General features: G+C 46.0%; 1 protein-coding gene across 2 annotated transcripts in view; it reads right to left on the bottom strand.

The window, feature by feature from the left end:
- The window catches only part of LOC106571859 (solute carrier family 12 member 5-like), a 107,286-nt gene extending 95,603 nt beyond the window's left edge, over window positions 1-11,683 (bottom strand). For both annotated transcript variants that reach the window (XM_014145359.1, XM_014145360.1), the window contains exon 1: window positions 11,109-11,683. In XM_014145359.1, coding sequence (XP_014000834.1) covers window positions 11,109-11,163 — 55 coding nt within the window. In that variant the 5' untranslated portion in view covers window positions 11,164-11,683. The remainder of the gene's footprint in view (window positions 1-11,108) is intronic.
- Window positions 11,684-17,376: the final 5,693 nt, after the last annotated feature.

Here is a 17,376-nt window from a genome sequence, read left to right as displayed (position 1 = left end):
TAATTGCTGTTTCCGACTGTATGTTCATGTTCGGCTTGGCATTGTCACACTTTATTTATTTCCCTGTGTTTGGGAACTTTGATTTTTTCTTTCTCAAAGTGTTATTAAAAGAACAACACTCCCTGTGCTCGTTGCTTCCTGCGCCTCATTCCTAATCACGACTACCAACGCTGTTACAGAATCCAGCACCACCATAAAGGTATGGAATCAGCGGAAGCAGCGAGCACTCCTCTGCCCTCGATGGAGGAACGCGTGCTCCATCACACGACAGTCCTACATCGCATCGGATCGGCCATGGACCAGATGATGGAGAGGATGGACCAATGGGAGAGAAGTGGTATCCTCTCTCCACCTCCACCTCCCCCGATACAGCCATCTGCGCCTCCCATGACGTCTGGCTCTGGCGCGCTTCATTTGGCGCTCCCGAGGGAGTACGATGGGGCGGCGGCTGGGTGCCAGGGGTTTTTGCTCCAGCTTGAGCTGTACCTGGCCACCGTCAGACCTGCTCCCACGGGGGAGGAGAGCGTGAGTGCCCTCGTTTCCTGCCTGACGGGCCGAGCTCTGGAGTGGGCTAATGCGGTCTGGAACGGTCCAGACTCGGCGAGGGACCACTACCCAGAGTTCAGGTGGAACGGCTGTTCCACCTCAGGCAGGAGACGAGGAGTGCTCAGGACTTCGCGCTGGAGTTCAGGACCTTGGCTGCTGGGGCGGGGTGGAACGACAGGGCCCTCATAAACCACTACCGCTGCTGTCTCCGGGCGGACGTCCGCAGGGAGCTGGCCTGTCGGGACACAGCTCTGTGCCTGGACGAGCTGATTGATATGTCCATACGTCTGGACAATTTGCTGGCTGTCCGCGGGCGTTCGGAGAGGGTCCTGCCCGTTCCACCCCCGTGCACCCCCGCTCCTACCCCTATGGAGGTGGGAGCACCGGAGGAGGTGGCTCCTCCTGCACCAGCTGTGGTCGGAGAGGACACACGGCCGACCGGTGCTGGAGGAGCCAGTCTGGGAGTCGAGATGGCAGGCAGAACACTTCTCGGTCACCTCAGGTGAGTCAGCACCAGATTCACCCAGAACCCCCTGTTGGTCACGTGTTTTTACCTGTTTTTTTTACTAAATTTTTCCCCTCTTCCCAGCATAGGGCGCTAGTCGATTCAGGCGCAGCTGGGAATTTTATGGACCGTGGACTTGCCATTGTGCTGGGCATTCCGCGCGTGCCGATAGATTCCCCTTTCCCCGTGCACTCCCTAGATAGCCGACCATTAGGGTCAGGGCTAGTCAGGGAGTCTACGGTGCCACTGGACATGGTAACGCAGGGGAATCATATGGAACGCATTCGTTTTTTCCTTATTGATTCGCCTGCGTTTCCGGTGGTGCTGGGGGTCCCCTGGCTGGCTGGTCACAATCCCCGTATTTCGTGGAGACAGGGGGTTCTCCAGGGGTGGTCAGAGGAGTGTTCAGGAAGGTGTCTAGGAGTTTCCATAGGTGCCACGTCGGTGGAGAGTCCAGAACAGGTGTCCACCGTGCGCATTCCCCCTGAATACGCCGATTTGGCGATCGCTTTTTGTAAAAAGAGGGCGACTAAATTACCAGCTCATCGACAGGGGGATTGTGCGATAGATCTCCAGGTAAACGCTGCGCTTCCCAGGAGTCACGTGTACCCCTTGTCACAGGAGGAGACGGCGGCTATGGAGACATATGTCACGGAATCCCTGGGACAGGGGTACATTCGGCCCTCCATCTCACCCGCTTCCTCAAGTTTCTTTTTTGTGAAGAAAAAGGAGGGAGGTCTGCGTCCGTGCATTGATTACCGAGGTCTAAACGCTATCACGGTGGGATTTAGTTACCCACTACCTCTCATCGCTACGGCGGTGGAATCATTTCACGGAGCACAGTTCTTCACAAAGTTGGATCTCAGGAGCGCGTATAATCTGGTGCGGATCAAGAAGGGAGACGAGTGGAAAACCGCCTTTAGTACCACATCAGGCCATTATGAGTACCTCGTCATGCTGTATGGGTTGAAAAATGCTCCAGCCGTCTTTCAAACCTTTGTTGACGAAATTCTCAGGGACCTGCACGGGCAGGGCGTGATTGTCTATATCGATGACATTCTGATATATTCCGCCACCCGCTCCGCGCATGTGTCCCTGGTACGCAAGGTGCTTGGTAGACTGCTGGAGCATGACCTATATGTTAAGGCTGAGAAGTGTGAGTTTTCCAAACGAGCCGTCTCCTTTCTGGGTTATCGCATTTCCACCACGGGGGTGGTGATGGAGTGTGACCGCGTTAAGGCCGTGCGTAATTGGCCGACTCCAACCACGGTGAAGGAGGTGCAGCGGTTCTTAGGCTTTGCCAATTTCTACCGGAGGTTTATCCGGGGTTTTGGCCAGGTAGCGGCTCCCATTACCTCACTGTTGAAGGGGGGGCCGGTGCGTTTGCGATGGTCGACGGAGGCGGACAGAGCCTTCAAGAGGTTGAAGGCGCTGTTCACCGACGCACCCGTGTTGGCGCACCCGGACCCGTCTTTAGCGTTCGTAGTGGAGGTAGATGCATCCGAGGCTGGGGTGGGTGCCGTGCTATCACAGCGCTCGGGTACGCCATCGAAACTCCGCCCCTGCGCTTTCTTTTCTTAGAAGCTCAGTTCGGCGGAGCGTAACTACGATGTGTGGGACAGGGAGTTGCTAGCGGTGGTTAAAACTCTGAGGGTGTGGCGGCACTGGCTTGAGGGGGCTAAACACCCCTTTCTCATCTGGACCGACCACCGAAACCTGGAGTACATCCGGGCAGCGAGGAGACTGAATCCACGTCAGGCGAGGTGGGCCATGTTCTTCGCCCGGTTTAGGTTTACCATCTCCTATAGACCGGGTTCCCTGAATACTAAGGCCGACGCGCTGTCCCGTCTATATGACACGGAGGACCGGCCCATCGATCCAACTCCGATCATTCCAGCATCTAGGCTGGTGGCACCAGTGGTATGGGAGGTGGACACGGACATCGAGCGGGCATTGGTGTTGGAACCTGCGCCTGCGCAGGTGCCCGTAGGGCGCATGTATGTGCCGCTCGGTGTTCGTGATCGTTTGATTCGGTGGGCACACACGCTACCTACTGCGGGTCATCCTGGTGAGGCGAGGACAGTGCGGGGTCTAAGGGGGAAGTACTGGTAGCCCACCTTGGCTAAGGAGGTGAGGTCCTATGTCTCTTCCTGTTCGGTGTGTGCCCAGAGTAAGGCTCCTAGGCATCTACCGAGAGGGAAGTTACAGCCCCTCCCCGTTCCACAACGACCATGGTCGCACCTGTCCATCGACTTCTTGACAGATCTTCCCCCCTCTCAGGGGAACACGGCGATTCTGGTGGTTGTGGATCGGTTCTCTAAGTCCTGCCATCTCCTCCCATTGCCCGGTCTCCCTACGGCCCTGCAGACTGCGGAGGCCCTATTTACCCACGTCTTCCGGCACTACGGGGTGCCGGAGGACATTGTCTCTGATCGAGGTTCCCAGTTCACATCCAGGGTCTGGAAAGCGTTTATGGAGCGGCTGGGGGTCTCGGTCAGTTTGACCTCCGGTTATCACCCCGAGAGCAATGGGCAGGCGGAGAGGGTGAACCAGGAGGTGGGCAGGTTCCTGAGGTCGTATTGCCAGGACCGGCCAGGGAGTGGGCGAGGTATATTCCCTGGGCTGAATTAGCCCAGAACTCACTTCGCCACTCCTCAACTAATATATCACCCTTTCAGTGTGTGTTAGGTTACCAGCCGGTCCTGGCACCATGGCACCAGAGCCAGACCGAGGCTCCTGCGGTGGAGGACTGGGTCCAGCACTCCAAGGAGACCTGGAGAGCCGTCCAGAACTCACTAAAGGAGGCCAGTGCGCGGCAGAAGAGGAGTGCTGACCGCCACCGCAGTGAGGCGCCCGTGTTCGCACCGGGAGACAGGGTCTGGCTCTCGACCCGGAACCTGCCCCTCCGCGTGCCCTGCCGGAAGCTGGGGCCGCAGTGTGTGGGGCCCTTCAAAGTCCTGAGGAGGATAAACGAGGTGTGTTATCGGTTGCAACTCCCTTCCTATTACCGTATTAACCCCTCGTTTCATGTGTCTCTCCTCAGGCCGGTGGTAGCTGGTCCCCTTCACGAAGATGAGGTGCCGGAGGTCCCTTCGTCCCCTCTGGACATCGGGGGGTCCCCGGCGTACAGCATACGGGCCATTCTGGACTCGAGACGCCGGGCGAGGGGCCTGCATTACCTCGTGGACTGGGCGGGGTACGGCCCGGAGGAGAGGTGCTGGGTGCCGGCGGAGGACGTCCTGGACCCATCTATGTTGAGGGATTTCCACCACCTCCGTCCGCATCGCCCTGCCCCTCGCCCTCCGGGTCGACCTCGAGGCCGGTGTCGGCGCGCTGCAGGAGCCGCGCGTCAGGAGGGGGGTACTGTCACGATTCCCACCGACGGTGGCGCCCCCTCCTGCTCGGGTGGCGCTCGGCGGTCGTCGTCACCGGTCTATTAGCTGCCACCGATTCCCTTTGCTTTTCCCTTTTTTTTATTTTACACACCTGTGGTAAATTAGCCATTAGAAGGGCTATTTAGGTTAGCTGGCCTGCTCCTTTTCGTGCGGGATTAATTGTTGTTTCCGACTGTCTTGTTCATGTTCGGCTTGGCATTGTCACACTTTATTTATTTCCCTGTGTTTGGGAACTTTGATTTTCTTTCTCAAAGTGTTATTAAAAGAACAACACTCCCTGTGCTCGTTGCTTCCTGCGCCTCATTCCTAATCACGACTACCAACGCCGTTACACCATTACATTCCTCTGTGGCTGTCCACTTACTCCCTAGTCATTTTAACAAACATGTTTCAAATTAAACCCGTGTCATCAGATTTTGCCTCTCTCTCTATCTCTCTCTTTGTGTCTCTGAAACATATTTCAGATCTGATTGGGAGAAATAAAACTCAGAAATAAGGATCTGGACCTCTCTAGTCACAGTCCCTCACCTTCCATTAATATTAAGCTCAGAGCTACAAAAACATTTTTAAACACTGCTAAATAAAAAAACTAAATTTCACTCTTTCACCAGGGAGGGACTCGCATCAGCCGTTTCCGTCAAATAGAATAAGTACAGGTTGGAACCGAAGTAATGACTAGTTATATATTTAAACAGTCACCAAGCAATTACAATGAAGTAGATGGCAGAGCCTGCTGTATAATTAAGATGTTTTTCTATATATATATATTTTCCCTCCATATTCTACCTTTATTGGCAATATACTATGGGGAGATTGAATTAAACATTTGCGTCAGTGCAAAGTTTGCACCTGCTCTTTTCACAGTTTCTATTATTGTGATGCCTGTTATTGTTCCTTTCTGAAAATAGCAGGTGCCAACATTTAATTGTGAATAAGCCTTTCCAACAACACTGCATGCAAACAGGTGATAATATTGCATGACACCTATGGCAGTAAAGTTAATGGGCCAAATTTGCCATGAAGCTCTATTTGAAGTTTAAATGTTTGAATGATGCTTGCTCTACTGAGGTGGGGGTTTAGTATATATGCTGGCTATTAACAGTTTGAGTTGTCGTCCTGTCTTTGTGTCACAGCGGTGCAAATTAGCACCTTCTCTTGGAACATTAATCTTATGCTGTGTCAGTCCCATAACTCAGACTATTAACCATAACCTCTTAACTCATCAGAGGGACCAGTGTGTGTGTGAGTGTGTGAGTGCACGTGTGTGAATGTGTCAGTGTTCTCAGCAACTCCAGGAGACCGCAGCAGGGTCAATGCTCACTGAGTTTCAAGTCAATAAACAGACAGCACATCTTCGCTGTTAATCCAATTTCAATCTTTGGGCTCTTTTCCATCCGTATCGTGGAAGTTCAGCATTACAGCCAGTGGCAACTCCTCAGAGGAGGAAGCAGAGGACCATGCGGAGAACCATAAATAATAAATCATACATTTTTAAAATCCTTTTTAGATAAAACTATACTAAATATATTCACATCACTAAATACCTGATTAAAACAAACTGTTATGCAATAAAGGTCCACAGTAGCCTCAGCATCACCTTCTAGGGTAGCACCATGGTGTAGCCAGTGGACAGCTATTTTCCGTCCTCCTCTGGCTACATTGATTTCAAAACCTAAGAGGTCGTGCTCCTCACCCCTTTCCATAGACCTACTGTACATGGTAATTATGATGAGTTCTGGAGGAAGTCCTCCTACAAATCAAAGATTTTGCATTATGAACTAACATGTTGTCCATCCAATCAAAGGATCAGCAAATGAGCCTAGTACTACACATTTATGATTTAGAAACTTGGTGATTTGATGACATTGTTGGATTGATTAAGATTGAAATTGAGATCGTGAATAATGACAGTTGAGAATTTTTAGGATATTATTACCTTCAAATTTGGTTCTTCAATCTACAGGAGATGGATTATATATTGCTTGCTTGTTTTTATTTTTGTGTTGTGTTAGTGTAATTTATTTCAATATGCTTTGCTAACTTCAGTAGCAAATAGATAGATAGCTACCAGAGTGCCATTTTCTCTGCCAGAATGGCTAACTCTAATGACAATGTAGTGGATTTTATGTTGAAGAAGCCCTTTCATTGACCACCTCAGATTCCAGCTTCTGGGGAAAAAGCTGTATAGTTCATGTAATGGACAAAGGTCTGTGTATTCAAACTGCGCAACACAACGAGAATTTAAGAAGGAATTGGGATGTTCTCAAGCAGCTTATCGACACTACTGCATTTTTGGGTATGCAAGAGTTGGCTTTTACTTAGGGGCACAATGAGAGGGAAAGTTTTGCTAACAAGGCCAACTACAAAGAGCTTGCAGTGGTAATTGCATGTTACAATGCTTTACTTGCTGAGCATATGGCCGTTTCTACTGTCTTCTCTGGGATGTAGAAATCAATTCTGAATGATTTGATAGTTTCCCTCGCATCGTCCATTAAAAGTGAGATTACAAGAGAGGTTGATGCAGCATGTTTTTTGGCACAACACGTGCTCAAGTGCACTTTCCACTTTCCTCCGGTATTTATTTAGCAAACCTAATAACATGACCGACACAAGCAAACATTTTAGGGGGGCGGCAGGTAGCCTAGAGGTTAGAGCATTGAGCCAGTAACCAAAAGGTTGCTTGATTGAATCCCCGAGCTGACAAGGTAAAAATCTGCCGTTCTGCCCCTGAACAAGACAGTTAACAAACTATTCCCCAATAGGCCGTCATTTTAAATAAGAATTTGTTCTTAACTGACTTGCCTAGTTAAATAAAGGTTAAAATGTAAATTTGAAATATATAAATGTTGCAGCAGTCTAGGCTACAACTAAACATTAGCGATCTGACATGCTGTATGGGATGAAAACAACATTTGGATCAACTGTATGATACTAACAACAGCAGCTGCATTCAGCCTATGCACCCTGTCCATCTGGTCAGGGTAAACTAATTGGTAACATTACTTATTTATACTGTAGTCCATTTGTTTGTTTCAGGAGAAAATGCGAATGTGATCAAATTTTGTTTATATTCCAAATTGGGCTGGCTATGCTGCCTAGACATTTTCAATAAAAAATGATTCACTGGAACGAAAGTAAATTCTTTATTAGGCCTACAGTTGCATAGGTCTACATGACGCAAACATGCATAAAGCAAGCTCAGGCCTGTAATTTCTATTGTCGATCAATTGTTGTCTCTGTGTCTGTGTAGAGGAAACCCTTTTAGTCTAGTCTAAATATAATTACAAGGTAGGTGCAGTTTGACAGGGTTTTCATCCTGCCCAGGGCCAGGAGTTTTTTTTAAAACCATGTGACCTGATTAGGAAAAACTGGTCCCATCATAGCCGTTATAAAACCTTTTTTCAACTGATGAATCACTGTCATATCCTATAGGGTCCAGAGTTTTACCTGGTTAGTTTACCAGATAAGCAAAAACTGCAGAACCCAGGGCAAAGAAATTGCCCCACCACTCTGGGACCTGTGGTGCCACCAGTCTGTTTGCAGTTGTCAGTTATCGTCAGGTATGTGGATGATCAGGGCTTTATTCAGGACCATTTCTTGGGCTACTTTGACATGTCGAGTTGGTGAGATGCACAGCCTGTTTGACTTTGTGAATTCTGAGATGTCTGAGTTCAACCTCATGGAGAAATTTGTCCAAACCTATGATGACGCCACTGTAATGGAATGTTTCTGCTATTTGTAGTCCCCTCCTGTTCCCTGATTCCTACTACCAGCGTCAACTTTCTCCTGACATGAACTTAAGCCATGTCTCATGTGCCCTCTCATCCACTGGCACATCGAGATCATCCTGACGGGTTGCATCACTGCCTTGTATGGCAACTGCTCGGCCTCCAACCGCGAGGTACTACAAAGGGTAGTGCGTACGGCCCAGTACATCACCGAGGCCAAGCTTCCTGCCATCTAGCACCTCTATACCAGGTGGTGTCAGAGGAAGGCCCTAAAAATTGTCAAAGACTCCAGCCACCCTAGTCATAGACTGTTCCCTCTGCTACCACACGGCAAGCGGTACCAGAGCGCAAAGTCTAGGTCCAAGAGGCTTCTAAACAGCTTCTACCCCCAAGCCATAAGACTCCTAGACATCTAGTCAAATAGCTACCCAGACTATTTGCAAACTGCAGACCTTGTGACAAATGCCAAGTCAGGCAGTCAATCCAAAATATTACAGACCAGATCAACCCTTCATTGACAAAGACATGAGTTGGACAGGGATTACGGCAACACTTTTTATTACCCACCTGTATAATGCATTATGAATTCATTTATAGTTCCCTCTATCACACATGGTGCATTATAAGACTTGCTATAAGCATTCATAAAAGGTCACAACGTATTTTAACAGCCTTTAGGCTCTGCATTCATAATGCATCACATAGCATTATGCATTATAAAACAAAAAAATCCTTTAGAAATACATCAACGTTTATAATGCAGAAAGCTCATATGCTGATATATGCATGTTGCTGCAGTAGTTTTAATTGCCTAATGTTTTATTCCCTGTGCAGCACACATTCGGGTTCTCTGCCCATTCCAGGCAACACCGGGTCATAATTTAACTTCAGACAATGACCAATTACAAGCCAAAAACCAGCCAGGACCACTGTACCACAAGAGTCCAATGAGAAACCCAGCAGAATTCAGAATGAGTTTAAAATGTGCACACACTCCTACACACACACACAAAAAAAAACATGCCCACACTCCTACACACACACACACAAAAAAACACATGGATGCAAGAATGTGCACACAAATGCACACACTCTAGGAAAGATAGTTTAGCAAGAATTTCACTATTTCTTGGTAACGTGAGATCCTAAAATCCCACACAGCTGGGTATTGAACATGAAGCAGTTTGAGCATTTGTAGCAGACTGGGGGCAGGAGTAGAGAGAGAGAGAGATTACCGCACAGCCTCATTTCAGCACCATGGACAGAGTCTAATCCCAGCAATGTGTGCAGTCCACTGTATTAACAAATGCAGTAGACTGGAACAGCATTGCATAGTTCCAGAGAACAACAGTATTCAGAACCACGGACAGCGACTGTGTGAATACCAAGATTAATGCTTGCACCATGGAAGTAAGACTGCAGTGGCTTTGAAAGTGTTGCTTCACATGTTTAAATGTAAGTAGTTCAAAAGCATAATTGAAGTGTTCAGAAATAACATCAGCTTAATACATTTTGGGAAATCCCTGTGATTCATAATTAATTTGTCTTATCAGCACATAATTAATCCTGCCTTACAGCAGTGGTGAGTTGTAGAGCACACATGAATACGTATGCATGCACATGCAAAAACACACGCACGCGCATGCATGTACATGCATGCACAGATGGAGCACAAACAAGCCTGTCATGGAAAATCTGTTTTTGCCCACATATGCATACTGTCAACCTCCATCAAAAGGCTTTTCAACATGATCCAAGATGACTGAAGCGTGAGCTCAATGTGAACACACAATGTGTGAACACACAATGCACAAACACACACACACACACACACACACACACACACACACACACACAGACACACACTAACAGGGGCTATCAGGCTATCGTAATTCACACCATTGTGAATGGCTCATCATGCCCCCTTGGGACAATATCCTTGATGGCGTGAGCCATCAGCATGAATGAGTTCTGTAAATCCCTGGAGTTGAATCTAAAGACAGGATTCCCCAGACGCTCTGTAGAGGCTGACTTTCTGCTCTACTCACTCTATGCCTTATCATAGAACAGAGAAAATGTCTATGACAAGAATACAAGAATCTACAAGCAGAGGCTGAAAGCACAGCAAGCCACATCTGAAGGAAAGAAGTTTCTCTGCAGGTACACAGAAACGTTACTGCACTGCTCTGGCTCAAAGATGCAGGGGTCGAGGGACATCCGTCCTGCCACTGTATTTTCTCAACTTCAGAAAAAACTGAGGGATTATAGTCAAGAAAAAAAAGAAATGGTCTGAATGCTTGGCAAACGGACTGTGGTTGACATATGCATCCCCAGGCAGTCCCTTTACCAAAACATGACTGCCTGGGAGCCAAGTGACAGTGACAGTGTCATGAAGCAGACTGGTCCTCTGGCTACAGGACTACAATAGATCTGCTGCTCCTCTCCTTTCCTCTTCTTCCCACTGAAACACCATTATTATTCCTGTCACAGCAGCCTTGCAGTAACAGCTACAGCTGAACACTGTAAATGCCAGTGGAAGAAGAGGAGTGCAGAGATACAGATACATTCCTCTGTCCATCCCTTTCTCTCTCTCTCTCTCTCTGTCTCTCTCTCTCTCTGTCTGTCTCTGTCGTGGAGTGACATACACGAGTGTTTGCACACCCTCACATATCCCTGAAAACAGACACACACTCACTCCCACAAACTGTATACTGTAACTTGCAAAGACACACACTGTACTCACAAGCACACATTCATGAGCACATGCACACACATACACCCCCCCCAAAATACTGTTGCCATAAACACCTTATACTCCCCCTCACAAACACACTTATTAACCTCCCTCCCCTTCCACCTTCCAACACAAACACAGTCACCCCCACACACCCCCTCACAGCCCCTCACATCACCGTGATAGATTTCATCACTCACCCTGGCAGTTGGGTCCCCCCTCTCCCTCCTCGGTGTCTGTCAAGTTGTTTAGCATCCTCTCTTCCTCAGGCTGCTTTCTGTGGAGAGAGAGACACTGCTACTGCTCTAGCACTCTGCTCTTTGCTGGCTGACAACCAGAGCTCTGTGGGTTGGAGCCACGGCAGGGAAAGCAGCACGAATGACAAGAAGCACTTTTTTATTTCTGCGGCTCACTGCCTTCCTGTCTCTCCCTCTTCCCTTCCCTCTCACACTCAGAAAAAGAGCAATGTAGAGAGGAGAGAGTCTTTGCCTCTGCAGATCTTTTTCTCTCCTACACTTCTTGTCGTCTTTTCCCTGGCGTGTTGCGTGATCTCTCTCTCTTTTCAGGAGGAGGATAAGGAGAGTGAGAGAGGCTGCAGGGTATAGCTGATGATGGAGTGCCTGTGAGCACGGTCTCTCACTCACACGCACGATCCGTGCACTGCACAGCTACGATCGGCCCTCAGTCGGCCTAAGCTGTTGACTAAATTCCTCATGCATTCAAAACACATTATCTCTCTCTTTCTCTCATTCTCTCGCACACACACTCATCACCATCCACCATCTCATCACAAGAGAGGAAGGGAGGGATAGAGGGAGAGAGAGAGAGAGAGAGAGAGAGAGAGAGAGAGAAAGAGGGAGAGCAAGCACGAGAGCGAGAATGCACATCAAATGGAGTTCTGCCTTCTGAGATTCAGCATCTCTTTTTATGTTATATTCAAATGCAAGACAAGATTCCATTTCATTATTGATTATTTATCCCTCTTTTAATTCTTTCTACTTCTCCCTTTAAGTTTACTCCCGTATAGTTACTGTCAGTTATCTGCAGTAGGGCTGCAGGGTTTGTATAGCATTCTCTGAACCAAATAATTTGAAACTGAAAGCTTTCACCGTCAACAAGCTGTGGATGCACTGGTCTAACTGCTACTAGCCTGACAAGGTTAAGTTGAAAGGCTACATTGGTTCACCAACAGCTTCAGTCAAAGGGTCATGACTTTTCCAAAGAAGCATTCACAGCATATTTATGTTGTAACTGTTCACAATGAGAAATGTACAGTTGCGATTCTAAATGACCTATGGAGGGAAACTCTTAGCCCTTACAGAAAAACCACATGATTTCACATGAGGAAATTCACATGATGAAAACATATGGTTTTTGGAACACTTCACACGTGACATTTCACATGTGAAAACATGTGGTTCACATATGTCTTGAGGTCGACATCAATTCTTACTGACCTCCAGGCATTGACCTGGAAATTATCTGATGACGTCAGACTCATTCTGAACAGGTTGCAGCCTACCAGGATACTTGGTTTTCTTTTTCTTGGCAAATGAAGATTTATGCTAGGATCACTTAAGGTTTCGAGCAAAATACAAGCCTTAGTCAAATTACTCTAAGGCCTTTTTACTCTACAGCTACAGTACTCACAGGTTTCTCCACAGAGGTCCATAAGTCATCCCTGTAGACTGCCCTAAGCTGGTGCCTTACAGCTGCCCATTCTTGTGGTGGACTGCTCTGTTGGCAGAAAGCCTACCAGGATAAACCACCAGAGGGGGGCTGCAATGGTGATCACGAACCAGGACATCCCCTGGCCATTCTTGTGGTGTGTTTCAGCTTTCAGAAAGCCTACCAGAGTAAACCACCAGAGGGGGCCGCAATGTGATCCACAACCAGGACATCCCGTGGTCATTTTTATGTTGGGTTGCAACGTGCAGGATAATCACATGATTGAACCCACCACAGGGGGACTGTCATGACTTTCCCTCCTGGGTGAGGATCAAAGAGAGCCCACTCCCCCCTCTCCCTCCAGGTCTGCACCTGTTGTATTCGACGCATGTGACAAATACAATTTGATTTCATCTATAAGCTACAATATGAGGTCCTACACCTAGCAGGAAAGTGCATCCTTGTAGTTGTGTGGGATAATATAGTCCAAATGTTTGCCTTGGGGAAGGTTGAGTTAACTTCTTTGGGATAGGGGGCAGTATTTTCACGGCCGGATAAAAAACGAACCCTAACCAGAAACTAGAATATACATATAATTAGTAGATTTGGATAGAAAACACTCAAAAATTTCTAAAACTGTTTGAATGGTGTCTGTGAGTATAACAGAACTCATATGGCAGGCCAAAACCTGAGAAGATTCCATACAGGAAGTGCCCTGTCTGACAATTTGTTGTCCTTCTGTTGCATCTCTATCAACATTACAGCATCTGTGCTGTAACGTGACACTTTCTAAGGCTTCCATTGGCTCTCTAAAGCTGCCAGAAAGTGGAATGGGGTGTCTGCAGTCTCTGCAGTCTCTGGGCAAAGTACAACAGCAGAGTTTGTAAGTGGTCAGCCTGGGGACAGTGAGACTGAGATGCGCATTCACGAGACTTCTCCATTTTTATTCTTTCAGCCTTTGAATGAATACAACGTTGCCCGGTTGGAATATTATCGCTATTTTACGAGAAAAATAGCATAAAAATTGATTTTAAACAGCGTTTGACATGCTTCTAAGTACGGTAATGGAATATTTTGATTTTTTTTGTCACGAAATACGCTCGCGCGTTACCCTTCGGATAGTGACCTGAACGCACAAACAAAATGGAGGTATTTGGATATAACTATGGATTATTTGGAACCAAAACAACATTTGTTGTTGAAGTAGAAGTCCTGGGAGTGCATTCTGACGAAGAACAGCAAAGGTAATCAAATTTTTATAATAGTAATTCTGAGTTTAGTGAGCCCCAAACTTGGTGGGTGTCAAATTAGCTAGCCTGTGATGGCCGAGCTATGTACTCAGAATATTGCAAAATGTGCTTTCGCCGAAAAGCTATTTTAAAATCGGACATAGCGATTGCATAAAGGAGTTCTGTATCTATAATTCTTAAAATAATTGTTATGTATTTTGTCAACGTTTATCATGAGTAATTTAGTAAATTCACCGGAAGTTTTCGGTGGGTATGCTAGTTCTGAACATCACATGCTAATGTAAAAAGCTGGTTTTTGATATAAATATGAACTTGATTGAACAAAACATGCATGTATTGTATAACATAATGTCCTAGGAGTGTCATCTGATGAAGATCATCAAAGGTTAGTGCTGCATTTAGCTGTGGTTTGGGTTTATGTGACATATATGCTTGCTTGGAAAATGGCTGTGTGATTATTTGTGTCTATGTACTCTCCTAACATAATCTAATGTTTTGCTTTCGCTGTAAAGCCTTTTTGAAATCGGACAATGTGGTTAGATTAATGAGAGTCTTATCTTTAAAATGGTGTAAAATAGTTGATTGTTTGAGAAAATTGAATTGTGGTATTTTAGTTGGTTTTGTATATCGCGCCGTGCGATGCCATTGGCTGTTTGCTAGGGGTTCCGCAGGCGGAACGGGGTTCCGCTAGCGGAACGTCTGTCCTCAACAGGTTAATGGCCACAATACCCCAAACAAATGATAAAATGTGTGTCCATTTTATTCATAATATGCATATTATTTTTCCATATGTCATGCATATGAACTCAAGATGGTGCATTTATATTGTTACAGAGCAGACATCATCATTCCCATTGTTATGACTTTCCCTCCTGGGTGAGGAACAAAGAGAGCCCCCCCCTCCCACCAGAGAGGAAGGGGGGTGGGGGAAGTTGGGCTGGTTGTATGACTTAACAACCGGTCGATAAACTTTCTCTCTCTTGCATTTGCAGTATTGAGAATGGAATGAGTGTTACAACAGAAAGAGACTTTGCAGTACTTTGATATCAAAAGATTGGACATTGAAACAATATTTCTAACATAAAGAATATGGGAAATGGTTGGTGGGGCTCCAAACAATAATAATGTCAAATCAGTTGTTGTTTTGTGATGTCATTAACCTCTCTGGGCTAGGCGGGACGAAATCGTCCCACCTACGCAACAGCCAGTGTAATCCCGTGGCGCGATTTTCAAATACCTTAGAAATGCTATTACTTCAATTTCTCAAACATCTGACTATTTTACAGCATTTCAAAGACAAGACTCTCGTTAATCTAACCACACTGTCCGATTTCAAAAAGGCTTTACAACGAAAGCAAAACATTAGATTATGTCAGCAGAGTACCCAGCCAGAAATAATCGGACACCCATTTTTCAAGCTAGCATATAATGTCATAAAAACCCAGAAGACAGCTAAATGCAGCACTAACCTTTGATGATCTTCATCAGATGACACACCTAGGACATTATGTTATACAATACATGCATGTTTTGTTCAATCAAGTTCATATTTATATCAAAAAACAGCTTTTTACATTAGCATGTGACGTTCAGAACTAGCATACCCCCCGCAAACCTCCGGTGAATTTACTAAATTACTCACGATAAACGTTCACAAAAAACATAACAATTATTTTAAGAATTATAGATACAGAACTCCTTTGTGCAATCGAGGTGTCCGATTTTAAAATATATTTTCGGTGAAAGCACATTTTGCAATATTCTCAGTAGATAGCCCAGTCATCACGGCTAGCTATTTAGACACCCACCAAGTTTAGCCCTGACCAAACTCCGATTTACTATTACAAAAGTTTGATTACCTTTGTTGTCTTCGTCAGAATGCACTCCCAGGACTGCTACTTCAATAACAAATGTTGGTTTGGTCCAAAATAATCCATCGTTATATCCAAATAGCGGCGTTTTGTTCGTGCGTTCAAGACACTATCCGAAGTGTAAATAAGGGTCACGAGCATGGCGCAATTCGTGACAAAAAAATTCTAAATATTCCATTACCGTACTTCGAAGCATGTCAACCGCTTTTTAAAATCAATTTTTATGCAATTTTTCTCGTAAAAAATCGATAATATTCCGACCGGGAATCTGCGTTTAGGTAAACAGAGGAAAGAAAACAAAGCATTCCGGTCGACGCGGGCACGCGCCTGAGTCTCACAGTACTGTAACCAGCCACTACCCAAACGCGCTACTTTTTTTCAACCAGAGCCTGCAAAGCCCCGATTCAGCTTTTTGCCGCCTTCTGAGAGCCCATGGGAGCCGTAGGAAGTGTCACGTAACAGCAGAGATCCTCTGTAATGGATAGAGATAATCAAGAAGGGCAAGAAATTGTCAGACAGGCCACTTCCTGCATGGAATCTTCTCAGGTTTTGGCCTGCCATATGAGTTCTGTTATTCTCACAGACACCATTCAAACAGTTTTAGAAACTTTAGGGTGTTTTCTATCCAAAGCCAATAATTATATGCATATTCTAGTTACTGGGCAGGAGAAGTAACCAGATTAAATCGGGTACGTTTTTTATCCAGCCGTGTCAATACTGCCCCCTAGCCCTAACAGGTTAAAGATGGTATAACAAGATAAAGGAAACTCTACAAATATATATGTCCCAGTTATCAGATTTACATCTAAATGTTGTAAAACTTACATGATAAAATATGAAACTATTTGTGAAAGATAGCAATGTGTTTTGATTTTAGCCTTCTGAATGAGATAATGGTTGTCTTATAAAGTCTTCCCCAGTCAGTTACCACGCCCACGTGAGCACAGACATTATGCCAACAGGATGGAACGCCCCTTTTTCCAGAGTGCATAAAAGGACTGCTAACAAAATGTACATTAGACCAAGCAGGCGTACGGTGTTGAGCCGGACGTCACAAATGGTTTGACTCTTCCAGACCAGAAAGTTTGGAGCGGTGGCTACACATTGAAATGGTGGCAATTTAAATACAGACCAGCGTAATTGACAGCGTGAGATGAATGTTATGAAATTGTAAGACCCTCTGAAACTCGACGAGTGAAGAAGGCGAAGACTATACCAAACATTCTCAGTCTGCAACTGGGTAAAGTAAAGTAATCTAGAACTTTGACCAAAGACACGAGGAAGATCTCAGCAAACGACCCTGGGTAAATTTCTGATGTATCCAGTCTAACGAACACTGAGACAAAGAAGCCTACTACAACTGAGGACATTGTGACCTCTGGTGGACAACCAGAGACTTACACAACCAGAGACTTTCTGTCAAGCTATTCGTCACAGATGGATCGAGTGGTTTTAACAGAGATGAAAGACAAAGACGACTAATTTCTTTTAGCGCTGATCCCGTAACCGGGATCAACATCCAGCGAAAAATCAGAGCGCCATATTCATAACCAAATCTAATAATTTCTGTTTCTCAAACATAGGACTATTTCACACCGTTTTATAGATACACTTCTCCTGAATCGAACCACGTTGTCCGGTTTCAAAAAGGCTTTACAGCGAAAGCAAAACATTACATT

This window comes from Salmo salar, chromosome ssa15 (genome assembly GCF_905237065.1).
Source record: "Salmo salar chromosome ssa15, Ssal_v3.1, whole genome shotgun sequence".
NCBI classification, from domain to species: domain Eukaryota; kingdom Metazoa; phylum Chordata; class Actinopteri; order Salmoniformes; family Salmonidae; genus Salmo; species Salmo salar.
Note: the sequence above shows the minus strand (reverse complement) of the source record. Positions and strands in the feature narration are given on the sequence as shown.